This window comes from Equus przewalskii, chromosome 2 (assembly GCF_037783145.1).
Source record: "Equus przewalskii isolate Varuska chromosome 2, EquPr2, whole genome shotgun sequence".
NCBI lineage: Eukaryota > Metazoa > Chordata > Mammalia > Perissodactyla > Equidae > Equus > Equus przewalskii.
This window is the reverse complement of record NC_091832.1, coordinates 37,197,007-37,217,721: the sequence shown is the minus strand read 5'-3', so window position 1 is coordinate 37,217,721 and position 20,715 is coordinate 37,197,007. Positions and strand designations below refer to the sequence as shown.

Below are 20,715 nucleotides of genomic sequence, written 5' to 3'. Positions count from 1 at the left end.
ATACTGCTCATCAAGCTATGCTGTGGGGGGTCCCACATACAAAATAGAGGAAGATTGGCACGGATGTTAGCTCAGGGACAACCTTCCTCACCAAAAAAAAAAATAAAAGTAGAATATTCTTTTTTTTTTTTTTAAGATTTTATTTTTCCTTTTTCTCCCCAAAGCCCCCCCGGTACCTAGTTGTGTATTTTTAGTTGTGGGTCCTTCTAGTTGTGGCATGTGGGATGCTGCCTCAGCATGGCCTGATGAGCAGTGTCATGTCTGCACCCAGGATTCTAATGGGCGAAACCCTGGGCCGCCACAGCGGAGAGCGCGAACTTAACCACTCAGCCACGGGGCCGGCCCCAAGGTAGAATATTCTTGATTAAAACATTTTTTTTTTTTAATGGGGTTTGCTACTTAACAGCAGGGAAGAATCACAAAGCTACTTGGTTCCACTTTGGGCTGAATGGATTCTCGGGAGCCGGAGTTGCATCTGACAGGCTGGGGCCTGCAGGCACCCTAACCTGGGTGGAGCGGCACGGGAGCACACCCAAGCTGTCAGGCTGGTCCTTCAAGGCTGCTTGTCCTCCCACTTGCCTCAAACACCTTTGGACACCTGACAAATCCTCATTCAAAGTAATGTGTCCTCTGCCCTCCGCCTTTTGTCTACCTGTCTAGCTATGGCAGCCTCCTTCCCCACCTGTCATTCTGCCCCTGCCCAGCTCCACAGAGGCTATTCTCTCTTATTTTCCTGAGCTCAATACTAATAAAATGCCCTGAGTTTAGAGACTGCTTCTTTCCCTAACGGCTTAGACCAAGCCCCTATGGGGTCGCCTCCTAGAACAGTATGAAGAAATGTAAAGGGATCCTTGGCTCAGAAAAGGACACAAATAGTTTCCGAGCTCCACCATTTGCTGTATGATTTTGGGTAAATTACCCCCATCCCTCAGTTTCTTCCTCTGGACAAGAATTGTTGTGGGAGGATACATGAGACAAATGAGTGTATAGCACCTGGCTCAGTGCATGGCACATGGTCAGCACTCAACACTCATCATCATCGTCATCGTCATCATTCGTGTTAAGGACTCTTGCCCTAGATCCTGAGGTGGTAACAGAATGCAGCAACCTCGGTTTTTCAAGTAGTTGTTCTCTTGCCTTTTCCTGACACATAATTTTGTCCTCTTATCCGGTCATATAAAAACAAAACAAAACAAAACAAAACAAAATAACTTGGGTCTTTTCTGGGGAAGCTGAGGGACGGGAAGGGATCTTTTGGGTGTGCACGGAGTGGAGTCCATCTAGGATAAGCCATTGAGTCAGTGTTTCACGTCAGTGCCGGGGCGACTAGGTCTGGGAGGCTGAGGGAAGGGTTGCCTGAGCACGGAAGAGGGAAAACTGGGGAGCTGAAGTTGAGAATTGAGAATTGGGGTGTCTTAAAAATAAAAAGGGTGGTGATCATTTCGCAATATGTACATATATCGAATCATTATGCTGTACACCTGAAACGAATATGTCAATTGTATCCCCATCTTTAAAAAGTGAAAAAAAAAAATAAAATGAATATATATTGACATTTTTTTAAAAAAGAGAGACTAGTGGGTGTATCAGGAATCTATTTATTTGGGGACCGAGTGAGTTAAGTGAGCCAGGCAGGAGACAGAACTGAAGTGGAGGTGGCTTGAAGAGAGGGTGAACGTCAGAGGCACGTGTGGGGAAGGGAGCAATTGCTATGGTGGGGTTCAGGGCTGGGGGAGTCAGGGCCCTGAGGACACGGGGCACACTGAAGCGGGACAAGGGTAAGAAGGAAAAGGCGCCCTGGGACGCAGGTGAAGTGAAGAAGCTGTGTTTGGAGGTGGGGAGGGATACCAGGGACCTGACGTAGCCTGAAAGTTGAGGACTGGGCAGTGAGGGGGAGGGCCGGAGGGCTGGGGTCTGCGGGGGGCTCTAGGCTCCAAAGGCCGGTGGCCTGCTTTCTGGGCGGAGGGGAGCCGGGTCTGAGCATTGAGGGGGTCTCAGGGTCCTGGCATGGCGGGGACCTCTGGACTAGGGAAGGGGAGCGTGGGAGGGGTCTCTGGGCTGAGGGGATCTCCAGATCCCCGGGATCCGTGGGGGCCTCCAGGGTCCCCCGGCGGGTGCAGGGGCTGGGGGCGCCGAGGAGGCCCGGGAGGCCTGGGTTCGTGGGCTGACGAGGACGGGGGGGGGGGTCAGGGCCCGGGGTCTGGGGAGGATGAGGGGTCCCGGGGCCTGGGGGGGCGGGGTAGCTGAGGGGTCCCAGAGTCTGGGGGTCGGCGCCCGGGGTCTGGGTGGGGGCTGAGGGGTCCTGGGGACTGGGGACGGCTGAAGGGTCCCGGGGTCTGGGGGGTGCTGAGGGGTCCCGGGGTCTAGGGGGGCTGAGGGGTCCTGGGGTCTGGGGACGGCTGAAGGGTCCCGGGGTCTGGGGGGTGCTGAGGGGTCCCGGGGTCTAGGGCGGCTGAGGGGTCTCGGGGTCTGGGGGGGTCTGAGGGGGGTCCCGGGGTCTGGGTGGAGCTGAGGGGTCCCGGGTCTTAGGCGCGCTGAGCCGTTCCGGGGTCTGGGAGGGGCTGAGGGGACCAAGGGTCTGGGGGCTGAGGGGCCCCGGCCGGACGCTCTGGCTGACGAGGGCCGGAGTCGGGGCCCGGGGTCTGCGTTCTCGGGGACCCCGGGGTCTCCGGGCGCGGGCGTCCCGGCCCGGCCGGCGCCTTGGCGCCGCCCCGCCTGACATCAGTTCCTGCCGCCGCCGCCGCCGCCGCCGCGCACAGCCCGCGGCCTCTTCCCCGCCGGCCGCGCTCCGGAGCCGCCGGGCCGCGGCGGAGCGAGGGGCCGGGCGAGGCGAGGGCCGGGCGGCGGGCGCCGGGCCCCGCGGCCGGCACGACGGAGGCCCCGCACGGCCGGCGGCAGCGGTTGGCGGCGGCCCCGGGCCCCCGGCGCGGGAAGCGGCGGCGGCGGGGCGGCGGCGGCGGCGGCGCCATGGAGCCGCGGGAGGTGAAGGACCGGATCCTGGAGAACATCTCGCTGTCGGTGAAGAAGGTGAGCGCGGCCCGCCCTCCCCGAGCCCGAGCCCGAGCCCGGCCCGCCCTGCCCGGACCCCCGACCCCATCCCGCGCCCCCGCCTTCCCTCGGGTCGCTCGCCCGGGCCCGGGGTCCCTCGGGTCACCGGGGCTCGGGCACGCCACCCTTCCCCTCAGCGACCCCGGGGGCGAGGAGCCGCCAGGAGCCCCGGGCCGATGGAGGGGAAGCGGGGCCGCTCACGTGAGCGCCGCGGCCTCCGAGCTATTTTTAAAGAACAAAGTTGCGGTCAGCATCCTCAGAGCTTCCACAGGGCAGCCCGGGGGCCCTGCGTCACTCAGAGGGGCCGCGACCCGCCAGTGTCCCCCACTTGAGCAGCAGAAAGGCCCTGGGAGGACCCGAGCCGGCAGCGCATCCCTGGGCGGCCTCCCTGCATCCTCATCTCCCGGCTTGCGTCTGGCAGAGTCCGACAGTCAGGGTCGAGGCTGGTGATAAGCAGCTTCCAGTTTTCCCAGTTCTGGGTGACATTGCCTCTGGTCCTGGGAAGTACCCTGAATAATCGTGCTCAAGAACGGCAATTTTGAAGAGGCTCATTTCAGAGCTTTGGTTGAGAACCTGAAGAACTTGGGGATTGCAGTTTGGATGGTGATGGGTGGAACTTGGTGACACCACAGACACCTTGCTGTGTGGGGCTCCACACAGTTGGAGTGTTTGTGGATTTTTTCCTAATCTGCATTCCTGGCACACCTGATAGTCTCAGAAACTGGAGGCGGGGTGGAGGGGATGACTTGGGGGAAAAGCCTCATCAGATTATTTGAATCACTTCAACAAATCAAATTGAAGATAATTAAATCAACCATTATATTTAGATAACTTTTCCCCCCACTTAAATTCCTCAAAAGTAACACAGGAAAGCAATTTTACCTTTCATAAAGATCAATGTGGCTTAAAAAGAAAAGTAGATTCAAAATGCTCTTACTAAAATGTTCCTCTAAAAGGTAGCATTGCAGACATCTAACAAAAGTTTTGTTTATTCAGTTTTCTTGAGCTTTGCTGATGCAATTGGGGTATAGTTGTTGTTACTCAAGAAGGATGAGCAAACACTTTGTTGAAGCAATACGTCCTTAGTAATGGAAGACAAAGGAAGATCACCAACCTTTCTATTCTAATCGGGGCTGATTATGGCTTCAGGGAGGCCAAGTGGTTTTTTTGCCTTTGGATTTCCAGCAAATAAATGGGGAAAGTGCTGGGTAGAAAGGGGGTGGCCATGGACACCGTCATCTGTGTAAGCAGGAATCTTTTGAAGGCAGAGATCCGCTCTGTAAATCAGGCTGACATTTATGGAGTTAGGTGTGCTTGTCAAGGTTCCTATAATTTTATGCATTGGGACGAGCAGATTTTATTGAGCTGTAATGCATGCCAGAAGATATAAATCGCACCCTAGAAACTGGAAACCCATCCCTAGGTGCATCACGACCAAAGCACGACTAGCATCATGGTTAAGAACATGGATTCTGGACTCTGGCTGCCTCGGTTGAATCCCTGGCCTGCCTATTAATAACGCTGTAACCTTGGGTAAGGTTCCTTAACCTCTCCATGCCTCCGTTTTCTCGTCTGTAAGGCAGGATACAATTAGGTTGGTTGTGAAGATTTAATCAGAGTATGTATGGAGAGTGTTTAGCCAGGTGCTTGAGCTAGTCTTAATAAGTTGTCTTAGTCTGTTTGGGCTGTTGTCACAAACTACCATGGACGGGGTGGCTTATAAACATAAGGTTATTTGTCACAGTTCCGGATGCTGGAAGTCCGAAAATAGGGTGTCAGCATGGTTGGGTTCTCGCAAGGGCCCTCTTCCGAGTTGCAGACTGCTGACTTCTCCCCGTGTCCTCACGTGGGAGAAGGGGTGAGGGAGCTCTCCTGGGTCTCTTTTATAAGAGTGCTAATCCCATTCATGAGGGCTCCACCCTCATGACCTAAGCACCTCCCAAAGGCCCCACCTCCTAACACCATCACATTGAGGGTTAGGATTTCAACACAGAAATTTGAAGGGGAGGGGACACAAACATTCAGTCTATAGCATAAGTGGTAGTTTTTTCTGTTTTTTTGTGGTAGAGCCAATTCCTCACTTTTACAAGGTCTGAAGATAGCTAAGTGCCTCACCGCCTAAAGGCTGTTATATAACACCATTTGGACTTGTTAGCCACTTCCTTTGTTTCAGAACACTGTCTTATGATTCTTGGATCATGAAGTGCATTTGGTTTTCTGAATCAGAGTATCTGCTTCTAATAGGAGTCAGTTCAGCTACAGCAGTAGGTAAGGGCTGGTAGTCTCAGGGTCAGATTTGTCCTTGAACACCGGTCTTACCTAATAATTTGTTATATGGCGCCTTGAGAGTTCCTTTGCCTTTTTCCTTCCATCCTACCACTAGTAAAATGGTCTTGCTGATCTTTTTAGAAGGATATTGCGTGAAGAAAATGAGATGTGTATTTCCGCAAAAAAAGACCCACTGTGTATTATTGTGTTTGCAGAGGGTATTTTAGAACTTTTTCTTTTTGTTTTTTCTTTTGGTAAGAAAGAGTGGCCCTGAGCTAACATCTGTTGCCAATCTTCCTCTTTTTGCTTGAGGAAGATTATCCCTGAGCTAACATCTGTGCCAGTCTTACTCTATTTGGTATCTGGGATGCCACCACAGCATGGCTCAATGTGTGGTGTGTATGTCTGCACCTGGGATCTGAACCCACTAATCATAGGCCACCAAAACAGAGCGTACAAACTTAACCACTATGCCACTGGGCTGGCCCCTAGAACTTTTTGTTGAAATAGAATATACCTACAGAACAGTGCCCAGATCCTAAGTGTACAGCTGAATGAGTTCTCACGAAGTGAACACACCCACGTATTCAGCATCTAGATCAAGAAACAGAATGTAACCATCATCCCAGAAGCCCCCTTTTTTCCCCTCCCAGAAACTACACTCCCAAGTATAACTGCTCTCCCCAAGCAGTATTGCTGAGTTCGGCTATTTTGACACCTCGAGTTTGTGATGATGAACATGCATTGTAATATCAGAGAGGTGAAATAGCTGTTATCCGACCTGGATCCAAGGAGACCTGTGTTTTGATGTGAAGACAGGGTTCCTGGGGGTTAGAGAGAATTGGAGAGTTTAATAATTAGCACAGTTAAATGAAAATAATAACAATGACAATCAAGTTCCATATGTTCTCAAAAGGGAGCGAGTGTAGCAGAAACATCGCAGGTGCTGATAATAAAGCTTGTGGTTGCTGATTAGTTAGTAGTTAAAGAGAGGTGTCCAAGTCAAAGACAGTGTTGGCATTTTGAATTGGCGTGTGGTTCTGCTAAATAGCATCTTCTCCAGGGGAGGGAAGGCAGTGGTTTTCATGAGAGTTTTTTGTTTTTGAGGAGCATGAGTGTTGTGTACACATGCAGGATGAGCAAAAGCTCTGTGCCTGTAAGAGGCAGCCTCTGCTCTCCAGCAGTTTGTATACTGGTTGGAGGAAAAATTAAAAACGTAACTATGGCAAGGAGAAGCCCTCGGGGAAGGAGGGCTTAACTGAGTCTTGACAAATTGGTAGAATTCAGAGAAGGAGAAGAAGCGGGCATTTACGATAGAAGGAACAGCCTAAGCATCCCCAAGGAAGTGGGGACACCCAGGTTGTCTTCCGAGGACAGGGAGGAGATAGACGAGTCTCAGGAGTGCTGAGGGTTCTGTAGATGTCGCTGGGAAGTGCTCTCTGTGGAGTCTATACCACAAAGTAGGTATAAACGCAGGTGTCAGAGGTGCACAGACCTGGATCTGGGTTTGAATTCTGAGTTTGTCACTGACCGTGTTGACCCTGGAAAATTACTGGACCTCAGCCTGAGCAGTCAGAACTTACTCATAGTGTTGTAATGAGAATTAAGTTCCAGGAGATAATACACCTAAAGCATTTAGCACAATACCTGGCACATAACAAGGCCTAAATAAAATATTCGCTCCCATTACCACTCGTAAGTCTGTGTGAACTCTGCAGTTTACTCTTGTGCGGTTTTCAGTCAGATTCTCACGCTACAATTCTGTTTCTTCAAGCTCAGGGTTTGTCAAACTTTCATAAAAGGCCGGATGGTAAATATTTTCAGCCCATGTGGTCTTTGTTGCAACTACTCTATTGTGCGCTGGCAGCTCAAAAGCAACCACAGATAATCCATACGTGTATGGGTGTGGCTATGCTCCAATAACCTTTATTTACCGAAACAGGCAACAGGCTGGATTTGGCAGGCCGTACTTTATATATGAACATGTGTGCGTGCACAAAAACGGCCTCACCGGGGATCACCTTCAGAGAAATTGGTGTGACCGATCCTAGAGTGAACCAAACCTCTCTTGTAACTGTGTTTTTGCGCATCATCTCAGGTTTGCAGAATGAATATAGGCCTTCGTAAATCCCATCACGTGTCCATGTATTTAGTTTTTCAAAAATGTTTACTGAGCATCTTCCATATGTCCCCACTGCCCTGGGCCCTTGGAGGGGGTAATAGTGAGCAAGGCAGATTAAGACCCCTGCCCTCAGGGAGTGGATATTCCAGTAGGAGGAGGCAAGTGATAAATTAGTAGACAAACCAATACCAAGATGATTTCAGATTGTGCTAAGTGTTAGGAAGGCATTAGGCAGGTACTGTGATAAAGAATTGGCAGGGGAGGGGCCGGCCTGGTGGTGTAGTGGTTAAGTTCACACCCTGCTTCAGCAGCCCGGGGTTTCACAGTTCAGATCCCGGTGCCGACATACACACCACTCATCAAGCCATTCTGTGACAGTGTGCTATATATGAAGTGGAGGAAGATCGGCACAAATGTTAGCTCAGCAACAATCTTCCTCAAGCAAAAAGAGGAAGATTGGCAACAGACGTTAGCTCAGATCTTCCTCACCCAAAACAAAGGATTGGCAGGGGAGTTTGCTACACAGGAGGTGGTCAGAGAAGACTTTGCCTAAGGAGGTGACATTGCATCCAACAAGGGACACTGATTTGGATAACAGAAGGAGAGATTATTCTAAGAAAATGAGTCATTGTTTTAAAAAACACACAGATAGCCCCAAAGTGTGTAAAATAAAAAGTAAGTGGCCCCTGGCTCCAAATCTGCCCCCTGAGACAGCATAAATGAATGAATTTTAATAGAGTAACTGAGCTTCAGGGAACGCTGCTGGGTCGGGACAACCTTCCCTCGCCTGGGACAGCCCAGTCTCCCACCCACCTCCCTGTGCGCAGATGTCCTGCTCTGCAGTGGAGGCTCTGCATGAGGTTCTATTTCTGGCCAGCACGCCCTGCGCCAGGCAGGGGTCCCCCAGTCGGGGGTCTGCTGACACTGGGGAATGGGCTGCAGCTGTCGTTCTACCCAGCCTGTCAGTGCAGCTGAGAAGGCTGGCCTGGGTGGTGGGCTTTTTTCCTACTCCTTCAGGTGGGTGAGATCTGCCCATACGTTAAAAATTAGCCAGGCAGCTCGTTTCTAGGGAGGGCCTGGTAGTTAGAAATATGTGGGAATTATATTGACCATTTGGTTTCAATCAATAGTTTTGTTCTCTCTGGCTTCATGGAAAAACTCTTAAGAGTTTTCAAATCTTAAGAGTTCTCAAAATCCCCAGTGACCTGAGTCACCCGGGCCGAGATCTAAATAAAATAATATCCACACACACATTTTATAAACTGAAGTGCTAGGGGTCAGGGTCGCTCCTCCTGGCTTCCTGTTCCCCCGCCTGTGTCCTGATGTTGGCAGTAGTTCTCAGCTCCGTCCCTCTCTCGCAAAACAGAGACTATCTAGTGAGGGGTGTGAGAGACGCGAAGGCCCCCAACCAGAAACCACATAAGTGTGCACCTGACCCCTTGAGTGACCCCACCCAGGCCCAGCAGTGGGTACCAGTGAAGTGATAGCTGCTTTCTGTGAGCCCTGCCCATTCGGTTTTAAGAGATGGTTCTCCTTTTACAAAATGCTTCTCTAATGTTTGGTTTCTGTGAGAAGCTTGTGACATTGTGGCCCTTTCCGTCCCATCACAGAACTCCCTGGGCCCTCCTTCTCTGTGGCTTGGCTCTAGCATTCAGTCCATCCAGAGGGAAAGGTTCTGTTTGATGACTGGAGGCCAGGCAGAAACTCACCTGCACCTAGGGTTAGACAGAAGGAGGTCGCCATGTGGCAGCAGCAGGCCCCCTGTTCATCAGGGTGGGCTACAGCTGTCTCTCTGGAGTAGCAGTTAACACTCTGAAGTTTCAGATGGAACAGTGGTGATTCCTGAGGGTCCCCCTCAAAATGCATCCAGCTGGAGCCCACTGGGGAAAGAAATTCCCAGCAAAATGGAAAATCTGCTGCCAGCTGACAAAATGTTCGGTCTGAAAACTAACGCTGAGTAAGGGGTGGAGTGGTCAAGACGTGTTTTAATGTGGAAAGTAAGGAGCTGATACTCAGAGTGTGAACGTTGTGGGTACGAGAAGGTTGGCATTTGTAGGTACTGTGGGGCTCTTGGTTGGGTCCTTCTTCCCCCTCGAATCTTCAGTGCTCATCTCAGGCATCAAGATTCACCACCATGGCAAGGGTATGGTCCCACTGAAGCTGGCGGTGCCCTTACATCCAAGGAAAGCACTAGGGCTTTTCTCCCTTAGGAGGGAAAGCTCTCCTGGGTGGCCTTGCTGCTGATGAAGCAGCTTTCTCAGCTTGGGACCTGGAACCCCAGAGTGCAATGTGGAGTGACTAACTCTGGGCCCAGAGTTCTCCTCCCTGGGAATCTAAACTAGGCAGCAGGGCTGGTCGGTTTAGGTGAATTTCCTTTCCAGCCCTGTCCTTGTCTTTGTTGCTGCTCGATTAAGGTGTGAACATCCTGCAACTTCCATTTGAGGCAGGAGAATAAAGACAGCTTCTGGGAGAGTCCATTTGGCTGGAGCTGAAAGTTCAGGTCATTGATCTCTTGGTGATTCTAATTATCCAGGGTCCTGAGAGCATCTCCTCTCTCGTGCTAGCAAAGCCCCTCGCCCTGCCACACAGACATTCTCCCCTGCTTTACGTATTGTAATTTATCTTTTCTCCCTTTGCTTATAAGTGTTTACAAACATTATAGAAATACATGAGGAAGAAAGTATTAGTTTCCTATAATCTCCCCTCCTCCCTTGATACTGTACTAAAGAGTTGGAACTAACAGATTCTAAGAAACCCAGTAACATATGAGAACAAGGAAAGGACTGATGTAGACTTGAAATCCACAAAAATCTCCAAACTTAATTTTCATAAGTACTCAACCTCTGTTCACACTTTCACCCACAGTTCTTTGTTTTTGGTGTAATGGACTACTGAGGCATGAAATGTCCAAACACACTGAGAGGAAGAGGAGTGACAATACAGGAGGAATCCTTGCATTTAATTTATTCAGCACCTGCTGTTTACACACATTTCCTCAGTCAGGCTCACGACAAACTCGCAGGATGGATCACGACCCCTATTGAATCCATGAGGGAAATGAGGTTTAGAGAAGTAACTTGCCTACGATGGTAATGTTCACAAGGGCAAAGCTAGATTTGAACCATGTTTCTGGCTCTCGCTGTTTGCATTTCTCTGAGCCTTTTCCATCTCCATGACGTCTGTCTTGAAATTCTAACAGGTCAATTTTGTGGGCCAGTCCTCCATAAAACCACCTATTCATTTAACAAATATCTGCTGAGTGACTATGAGCACTCTTCTTCTTTTTAAAAAAAATTTTTTTTCTTTGAGGAAGATTACCCGTGTGCTAACATCTGCTGCCAATCCTCCTCTTTTTGCTGAGGAAGACTGGCCCTGAGTTAACATCCATGCCCATCTTCCTCTACTTTCTATGTGGGACGCCTGCCACAGCATGGCGTGCCAAGCGGTGCCATGTCCACACCCGGGATCTGAACCTGCGAACCCCAGCCACCGAAGCAGAACATGCGAACTTAATTGCTGCGCCACCGGGCCGACTCCTATGAGCACTCTTCTAGTCACTAGGAATCAGCAGTGAACAGAGCCAGCAAGCCCTGGCCCCCGTGGGGCTTGCACTCTAGAAGAGGAGACAGACGTTAAACAAATCACAATGGATTAGGTGTATACCCGAGGCCCTCCCTAATGCCCTTCAGTGCCTGTTATGGATTTGTAATCCATGCAATTCTTGCCATGCTTCCTAACCCTATGTTTACATTTTCAGCCTCTGAAGTCTAACTGTATTGCACGGGCCTTGGAATGGAGGCAAGGGTCCCCCTAGTGTCCTCCCAACCTAATGTGATTTAGACAGGACTTGATGACCATTTTCCTCAGCAACAAAATGGTTGTCTGGATGGGGGAAGCGTTCATGAGATCATTTTTCAGGTACAGCAGAAAAAAAGGGAAGTGAAAGATGAACACAGAACCAGTGAAGGCTCCCAGGCTTTGAAAGACTGATTAAAATGAGGCTTTGAAAAACTCCCTCCCTCCTCCCAGCAGTGCCACACACAACACAGAACGTGGCTCAGAAAACAGAGGGCAGGGCTTCTGCTTCCGTCTCAGCAGTAAAAGCATGGAGCAGAATCGTGTGTGCTGCGTGTTCTTCCAGGCCATTGGCTGGCTTCTAGTTTCTGGTGTCTGCCTAGAGACTTTTTGGCAGAGCCTCTTACCATTCTCCACCCCAATTTGAAATGAGCCCTTGGTCCCTCCAGGGGAGGTCAAGGCTTGCTGAGTTCAGAGGCAGAACAATCATGGTACCTTGGGGCTGGTACACGCTCCTTCCAGGAAGAAGCTGCATTTAATTGCTTTTGGAAACCATATTCTGTCAAATTACCCAAGAGATCTGTGCCCAACTAGGCCAGTCCCTTTCTGTTATCATTATTCCAGCACCCCAAAGAAAGCACAAAAAAATGAAATCCGTGGATAATTCACGTAGCTGCTTTTTGCAGCTTTTTCCCTGCATGTGTTTCAGCAGAGCTACCAACAAAGCAGAGAGCCTGCCAGCTCTCCAGCAAAGGGGCTAAGGAGCAGTGATTTGGGAGGTAGGAAAGAAAGCTGTATAACTGGGTGCATTTAGTGGCAAATGAAGAAGAATTGATTTCACCCACCTTGCTTAAGGAACAGTGCAGGCCCATGGTAAACAGACAGCACACCTTTATGATGACTCTACATATGGGAGGGCCAGTCAGTCCCAGGAAGCCACCCAGCCTGGGCACAAGTCCTTCCTGGGCAGGGGCATTGGCTGAAGGACAGCGTTTTTCATGCCCACCTGGAACCTAGGCTAATTATTTCTGAATCACGGGATCTCTGGTTGGTTCTTATGCAGGGGTGATCTCTGGGTCTTCCAGTTCTATAATCTACTGTAACTGTCATTGGGAATGAAATATTTTCCGGGCTAAGGTGGGGTGGGATCTCAGGGTAGGGATTTTAAAATTAGGAGAGTAAGCCAGAAGCACTGTGGTTGCCTGTGGTTGGTGGAGCAGTGGACACCCAGTGGGCCGAAGCCTCTGTCAACACTCTTGATGTCTAGGAAAGAAGCAACTAGGACTTTCCTGACACTGTCCCCCAACTCTCATTCTACAGAGCCCTGGGGATGATCCAAGGCCCCTACTGCTCTGCCCTCCTCAGTAAGATGTTAAGATGAGCACTTTCCAGATGGTCATAGAAGGTGCCCCTGACCATCACTTTATCCCCATGTGGGATGGAAACAGAAGGAACTCCAGGAATAGCTACCTCCGTGGTCTCTGGGCACACCTGGCCGAGACCTTGCAGTAAAGCAGAAGAGCCCCTGGACAAAGCCAGGAGGTGCAGCAAGTGTCTTCACCTCCCTGGGCCCTGATCTCCCTGCCTACAAAATGAGAGATCTGGCTAAGTGATTATTCTTCTGATTTTCAGCGCATTTCAGTAGTCAAAGTTTTATTCACTGATAGCCTCTCCCTTGCTCATTCTAACCCCCACCCCCACAAACACACACACACTCTCCTGAATGAGAGCCCCGGGAAACTCCACTTTGTAACCAAGCGACTTCTAAGGGCTCTTCTGCTCTCAGGTTCTGAAATTCTTCAGCTTGGCCAGCACCCAGCCTTGTCTTAGATTCCAGGGGAGATCCTCTACAGAAATGCTGTTGGCAGTGGCCTTCCATTCCTTGGATCATGTAAAACAGGCATTATTATCCTTAGGAAGCTTTGCTAAGACTTAAAAGACTCCAGCCTGCCTGCCATATTTACTTATTTGTCTACTTGTTTATTTTTGAGGGGATGGATGGTGAGTACTAGCCTTCCTTTCAAATCTGTGAGAGTCTGTGCCTGAAGCCAATGCAAATTGCTGCTGCAAGATCAGGGTGGGGAAGTTGCTTTGGTGACTTCCCTGAAGGGGACACCGGGTAGTTCTAAGCACACCAACCCTTCTCTAGCTGTCTCTAATATGGACGAACCCTGTTAGGGTCCCTCTCCCTGGAGGAGTCCAGGCATCAAAGTTTGGGGACACGGTGACCCCAAAGGTAATAAATGGTATCACGTGGCTTGAACTCTGCCTTTCCTCTGAGGCTCGGCCTTGGAAAGAAGAGTGCATGTCCGTGAGGACCACAGGGTTGGTTTGACCCATCAGTAGCCACACTGTGAAGAGAATTTCAAAGGCAAGGCAGGCAGTGCCCTCTCACTTTCCGCAAGACTTGTCCCTCGCCCACAGCGCACCAGCAGGAGCATCAGGTGAGGGGCAGCCTCAGGGATTAGGTGGCTCTGGAGGGTCCTGTGGTTCAGGGTGGCTCTGAGTTTGAGTTGAGCTTGTGTAACTGGGGCCGTCATTGATTTAATTTTTAAAAGAGGTGATTTGAGGTCAGGTGGCAGTCTAGCCTTCCTTCAGCTGGGGTCTCTTCTGCTTTTGGATTTCCATCTCCTGGACCTGGACTGCTGAGGCTGTTCTAAACATTCCATCGTCTAAACATACCTGGTCTCCGTGGAGCCAGTAGGGCGGCTGCTGTTACCTGGCGACCTCCTCCCTTGGCGGTGGGGGAGAGCTGGGCTTCTCCTGTGTTACAGGTCTGTGCCCACTGTGTGCCGAGCAGGAGTGGAGCCGGCCCAGCAGTGAGCCCTGTCTGTCCAGCCTTGCAGACTCTGCTGCCATTGCTGGTGCGGGGATTTTTATCCTGCTCCGTAAATATAGGAGTGGGGGGACACCCCCCAATTCAGCCTTTGAGTAGGTAGCAGATTTGAATTCCAGATCTCCCATCTGTTTGCTGAGCAGCATCACAGCTTCTTTGGGAGAAAGAAAGGAGGTCACTTGTAACCATCCTGTTTTCATTTGGCCACTTATAATCTTTCACAGCTCCCTTTGAGTTACCTATTAGGGACCAACTCTGGAAGGATTTCTTGGTACCAACCATAGAACTAGAAATTGTTTTGTGCTTATGTGTCTGTGAGAGAAAGACAAGACAGAGAGGGCCGGGCTGTGGCAGCTCAGAACAGAGAGTGGGACTAACCCTAATTAAAATGCTCTGAGTCAGGCATTTCTTGGCTTGTTGGAGTGTGCCACCCACATTTCCCCACAGCCACAGGGTCTGGCACAGTCTCGTGATGGCCAGTCTTCCCAGAGTGCTCGGCAGGGAGCACCGCCCTCCTGGCTGTGGGAGACTCCGGGGCAGGCTGAGCCCAGTTCTTCTCAGCCTTGCTGCCGGATCGCATCCAGGGAATCAGGAGCTGGCAAAGAAGAGGAGCTTAGCCAGTCCAGAGTGTGCTCTGGGAACATGCCTTTGAGATGAGGCCTGAGTTAAAGAACTTTAGGGAAACCACAGCTTAAAAAGAAAAATTAGGGGCCGGCCTGGTGGTGAAGCGGTTAAGTTCGCGCACTCCGCTTTGGCGGCCTGGATCCTAGGCACAGACCTACACACCGCTATCAAGCCATGCTGTGGCAGCCGTCCCACATGTAAAGTAGAGGAAGATGAGTACAGATGTCAGCTCAGGGCCAATCTTCCTCAGCAAAAAGAGGAGGATTGGCAGCGGATGTTAGCTCAGAGCTGATCTTCCTAAAAAAACAGAAAGAGAAAAAAGAAATTACTTTAAATCTTAATCCCTCTCTTCATTCTCAGCTGACCTTGCTTATTTTTAAATTTTCTTCTGAAGAGAACTTTTTCATCCTCCCACCATCAAGCACACCAGCCCACCTGCGTCTGGGCTCCCATCTGTGGCCACCCTCCCCTGTGGCTGTGGATCCCATCCTGGCTTTCCTGTTCAAGGACTTGACTCCTTTACTCCACTCCCATTCTCTTGCCTCCCTTTTGGCAAAACTGGTCAAAGGAGTTTTCTGTATTGCCATCTCCTCTTTTTTCTTTCTTCCTTCCTCCCTCCCTTCTTTCCTCCCTTATTTCTTTTCCTCCTTTCTTCCTTCCCTTCTTCCTGTTCTCCTCTCTCTCTCTTCTAACCAAAATTAGGCAGTCTGGTATACAGAAGCCCCAGGTACAGCCCTTACATCTCATGGGCTGTCTTGTGTCCACTATACCCCATCCCCCAGCCCTCTGTTATTTGGAAGCAGGTCCCAGATCCATACTTTTTTCAGTAAACATTGCTTCAAGCTGAGGATTCTTTTCTCACATAACCCAATACCACTATTACACCTTAAAAAATTTAATAAGCTTTCCTCAAATCATCAAATATCTAGTAAGGCTTCAAGTTCCAATTGCCTCATCAATCTCACTTTAAAAATACCTTGTTTGGGGGCCAGCCCGGTGGCGCAGTGATTAAGTGCGCACGTTCTGCTTCTCGGTGGTCCCAGGGTTTGCCGGTTTGGATCCGGGTGCGGACATGGCACCACTTGGCACACCACGCTGTGGTAGGCGTCCCACATATAAAGTAGAGGAAGATGGGCACAGATGTTAGCTCAGGGCCAGTCTTCCTCAGCAAAAAGAGGAGAATTGGCAGCAGATGTTAGCTCAGGGCTAATCTTCCTCAAAAAAAAAAATACCCCAAAAAACAAAAAGAACCTTGTTAGCTTGAAACAGGATCAAATAAGCTCCAACTCCCTTTGACAAACTCTTATCTGGCTTTCGTCCCTACTTCTTCACTCGAATTGCTTTTATCAAGGGTCGCAGCACCTCCCTTTAAGTGGGAATGTGACCCCCATGAATTGATCATTCCCTCCCTTTAGAAACTTCCTTCACTTGGTTTCTGGAGCACACACTGTCCAGATTTTCCACCTGCCTCACGGGCTGTGCCTTCTCAGTCTAAAGTAGTGGTCTTCAGCCCTGGCTGGGCATTAGAAATTCCTGGGGAGTGTTAAAAAGAAATGCTGGTTCCTGGGCCCCACCTCCAGAGTTTCTGCTGTAGTTGATCTGCGGAGGCCCCAGGGCCTTGTTATTTTCCTCCAGTTGCCCAAGGGGTTCTGTTGTGCAGATTGCGTGAGGACCCCTGGTCTAACATTGGAGTGCCCTGGCTCAGTACTCACATGCTCCTCTTTCTGCACTCCCAAGGTGATCTTGTCCAATTCCACAGCTTTAAACACCATCTAAAGGCTGATAGCGCTGGGCTCGCCCTGAACTCCAGCCCCATTTATGCAAGTGTCTCCTTGACACCTCCACTTAGATCTCTGATAGGAATTTTGAACTTATCACGGCCAGAGCAGAACTCCACCTGATCTGGAAATGGCACCGCCATTCCGTTGCTCAGACCAAAAACCTTAGAATCATTCTTGGTACCTTCCTTTCTCTCAGGCCCCACATCAGATCCACCAGTAAATCCCTGGGGCACCACCTTCAGAACAGATCTCGAATCTCTCCTTTCTCGCTTCCACCACTAGAGCCAGCTCCAACCCTCCATTATCCGTCCGCACTGGTGAAAGCCTGCCAGCCACTCCCTCTGCCTCCACCACAGCCTCCCGCAGGCTGTACATCCACCACACAGAAGCTGTAGCAGCCTTGGGACATATATATTGAATTATGTTACTTCCCTGTTTTCAACCTTCCAATACCTTCCCATCAAACTGATAATGAAATACAAAGTCCTTACCACGGCCTGTACAGCTGCTCGTGATGTGGCCCTTGGCTGTCCTCTGATTTCATCTCATATCATTCACATCCTCACTCCCCGAGCTCCAGCCACACCAAATTTCCTTACCGTTGCCGCTGCCTTAGGACCTTTGTACCTGCTGGCCGTCTAACTAGAATGCTCTTCCCTTAGATGCTTCAATAGTCGTTTCCTCAGTGAGATCTTCCTTGACCTTGTATTTATAACAGACACCCGATTCCTGCTTTATTTTTTTTTATAGCATTATTACTCCCTGGCACTATATTATATTTGCACATAGTTTATCTCTGTCTGCCACCAGAATGTAAGTTTTACAAGGGCAAAGACTTCTGTATAAGAATAGTATCCGATATGTACATAGTGGGTGCTCAGTAAATATTTCTATGTGCATCTTCAAGGCTTGAGGCTCCCCTTCTGGCCACTGTTCAGCTGAGCTTTGGGCACAAGACAGCTCCCAGCCCAGCCTGTCACAGGCGTGCATTCCTTGCCACCTCTGCTCAAGGCTCTAGACCAGAGGTCGGCAGACTTTTTCTGTAGAGGGCCAGACAGTAAACATTTTAGGTTCTGAAGGCCATACAGGCTCTGTCACATCTACTCAGCTCTGCCATCATGGTGTGAAAGCTGCTGTACGTAATACAAAAACAAATGGGTGTGGCAGTGTCCCAATAAAACTTTATGTACAAAAATAGGAGGCAGACCCACTGGCCACAGTTAGCCAATCCCTGCTGTAGACTCAAATTCTGAAATTTGAGTCTCAAATTCTGGAGAATTCTGAAATTTTTCCAACTTCTTCCCAAATCTGCATGGACAGAAAGGAAACACTGAAAACTGTCGGCAATCTGATCAGTAGGATGAATTCCTTCCAGAAGTGGGGAAAGCTCCTCCTGGAACAACTGTCGCTTGTGTGAACCAAACAATACACTTCCTGACTACTGGGAATATGCCACCGTGGGGCAGAAGGGTGAAGAGAGCAATAGGCAAGCTTTCTTCTGAAAGAAGCCACACTGGCTTTTCTCTTCACTCCATCTTCCACGAAGCAGAACTGCAGAAGACACTGAGCTCATACCCACTAGGGTTTTTAGTTCTCGGGACTTAAAAAAGAGGGGACTACATTTCTCTTTTGTGGGCTCTCCTACAAAACATTAGAACAGAGTGTATAACATTTATATTCATTATCATTCAGGGATCTTGAACCCAGGTTAGACAGAAAGACCTGGATTTAAAATCTGGCTCTGCCACTTAGCAGCTCTGTGACCTACTTTATGGGGTTGCTGTGATGACTAAATTAAATAGTGTTTGTAAAGTGCATCATGGTCATTGTCATAGCAGCTAACATTTATTAAGTGTTTCCAGGGTATCATGCACTTTGATAAATACAGTATAAGTATTATCTGAACCCTCACAACAACCTATGGGGCGGGTACTATTACTAAGCTCATTTTACAGATGAGGAAACCGAGTTTAGCAAGGTGAAGCAACTTGCCCAAGGTCACACAGTGAGCGAGTAGCAGAGCCCACATTCAAATCCAAGTTGTCTGAGCCCACAGTCCATACCCTTGACCCTTCTGCCGCCTTCCCAGTGTGCATAATAAGCACTCAATAAATGACGGCTCTAACTATGGCAGGTATTAGCTCCACCAGCATGTGCTCTGTGTAACCGAAGAGTAATTTGGAACAAAGGTTAGTAATTGTGCTTCCGGGCTGAGTTGTGTTCATTACACCCAGTCCATTAGTTCTGTTGCTGAGTGGCCCTCCTTTATTCGGTGTTTGCTTCCCTCCCACTCCCTGCTCTTTAAGAGCCTGCTGATCTTACTACTGCAGCAAGTGGCTACCAGCTGCTGCCTCTCCAGGCACAGGGGAATACCTCTGCCATTTACCTGCGTGTTGTGCTTTGCTCACCAACTCCTAAGGATGAGCTCAAGCTGTTGGCAGAGCTGCTCAGTTCTTCTGTCACTGATTCATAGACATTGCCTTCTTCCTGCTCCTCTCAAAGACTATGCTGACTTGTAGCACGGATTCAAGATCTCCTCATCCTCTGAGGCGATGGAAAATCTTTATAAACCTGCTGTGGGAGAGTGGTTAAGGAGCAGGCTCTGGGATCAGCTGCTAGTGGACTAGTGACGGAACAGGAGCTCTTGGGAGCAGAGGACATGATCCTGTCTTCTTGGCACCTGTGCTTAGGTTTAGCCAAGTGCTGCATCATTGGTGTGACTAAGAATATGAGTTCATTATTCTTTTTTTTTTTTGGTGAGAAAGATTCGCCTTGAGCTAACATCTATGCCAGTCTTCCTCCATTTTGTATGTGGGTCATTGCCCCAGCACGGCTGACGAGTGGCGTAGGTCTGCTCCAGGGATCCAAATCCGTGAACTCAGGCTGCCGAAGTGGAGTGCACCAAACTTAACCGCGATACCACAGGGCCGGCCCTGCAGGTTCATTATTCTTAATAGTCTTGGCTAATGTTCACTGAGCACTTGCTGCTTACCAGGATCTATGCTAAGCCTTTTGCATGCTTTATATCATTTGATCCTCTAAACCAGCACTGTCCAATAGAACTTTCTGCAGTGATGGAAATGTTCTGTATCCGCACTGTCCAACACAGTAGCCACTAGCCGCATGTGGTTATTGAGCATTTGAAATGTGGCTAGTACAACTGAGGAACTGAACTTTTAATTTTGTTTAATTTAAATTAATTTTTTTTTGAGGAGGAGGATTAACCCTGAGCTAACTACTGCCAATCCTCCTCTTTTTGCTGAGGAAGATTGGCCCTGAGCTAACATCGTGCCCACCTTCCTCTACTTTATACGTGGGACGCCTACCACAGCATGGCATTTGCCAAGCGGTACCATGTCCACACCTGGGATCCGAAGCGGTGAACCCCTGGCCGCCGAGAAGCGGAACGTGCGAACTTAACCGCTGCACCACCAGGCCGGCCCCTAATTTAAATTAATTTAAATAGACACATGTAGCTGGTGGCTTCTGTATTGGACAGCTCAGCTCTAAAGAATCTTTTTAACTCATTTTACAGATGAGAAAAAATGAGGGGATGGAGGGTTAAGTGCTTTGCCAACTATATGGTGGCAGAGCCAGGCTTTGGACCCACGCTTCCTGCCCAGAGCCATCGCTCTTTACCACCACGTTGTACACTCTTTTCACTATACTTTCTGCCGAAATTGTTTCCTGGTTGCAGACTGTTCCCTAACTCATAATGCCAAGTGTACGTATGCAACCCACCTTGAAATAAATGTGCAAGACCTATCTAAAGAAAGCTGTAAAACTTACCAAAGGATATAAAAAGACCCGCATAAATGGAAAATAAATGCATATTCCTGCATGGGAAGACTCAGTATTGCAAAGAGAGACCATTTCTTCCCCCAAATAACCTCTGGGTTCAGTATAATTCTACTCCAAATCGAGAAAGAAATTTGATTCTAAAACAATGTGCCAGAATAGTCAAAATAGTTTTGAAAAAGAATCGTTAGGGGATGGAGTGGACTTGTTCTGCCCATGTCAAAATGATGACTAAAGGGAAAATAATTAAAAGTAGGGGACTGTCACGGGAATAGACAATGGGCCAGTTAAACAAAATAGTTTGGAAAGCTGGCATTAAACCACAGATCAGTAAGAAGCCATAATAAATGTGGAAAATGGCTTATCCATCCAGAAAATAATAAAGCTGGGTCCTTACCTCATGCAATAGAGGAAAGTAAAGATCTAAACATTAAAAAAGAAAC

The 20,715-nt window shown here is 49.3% G+C and overlaps 1 protein-coding gene across 2 annotated transcripts in view; it reads left to right on the top strand.

Moving 5' to 3' along the window:
* The first annotated feature begins 2,616 nt into the window (after window positions 1-2,616).
* The window catches only part of PLEKHM2 (pleckstrin homology and RUN domain containing M2), a 37,920-nt gene continuing 19,821 nt past the window's right edge, over window positions 2,617-20,715 (top strand). The window contains exon 1 of one of the 2 annotated variants that reach the window (XM_070602240.1): window positions 2,617-3,027. In XM_070602240.1, coding sequence (XP_070458341.1) covers window positions 2,968-3,027 — 60 coding nt within the window. In that variant the 5' untranslated portion in view covers window positions 2,617-2,967. The remainder of the gene's footprint in view (window positions 3,028-20,715) is intronic. The other variant, XM_070602230.1, reaches the window with a different exon arrangement.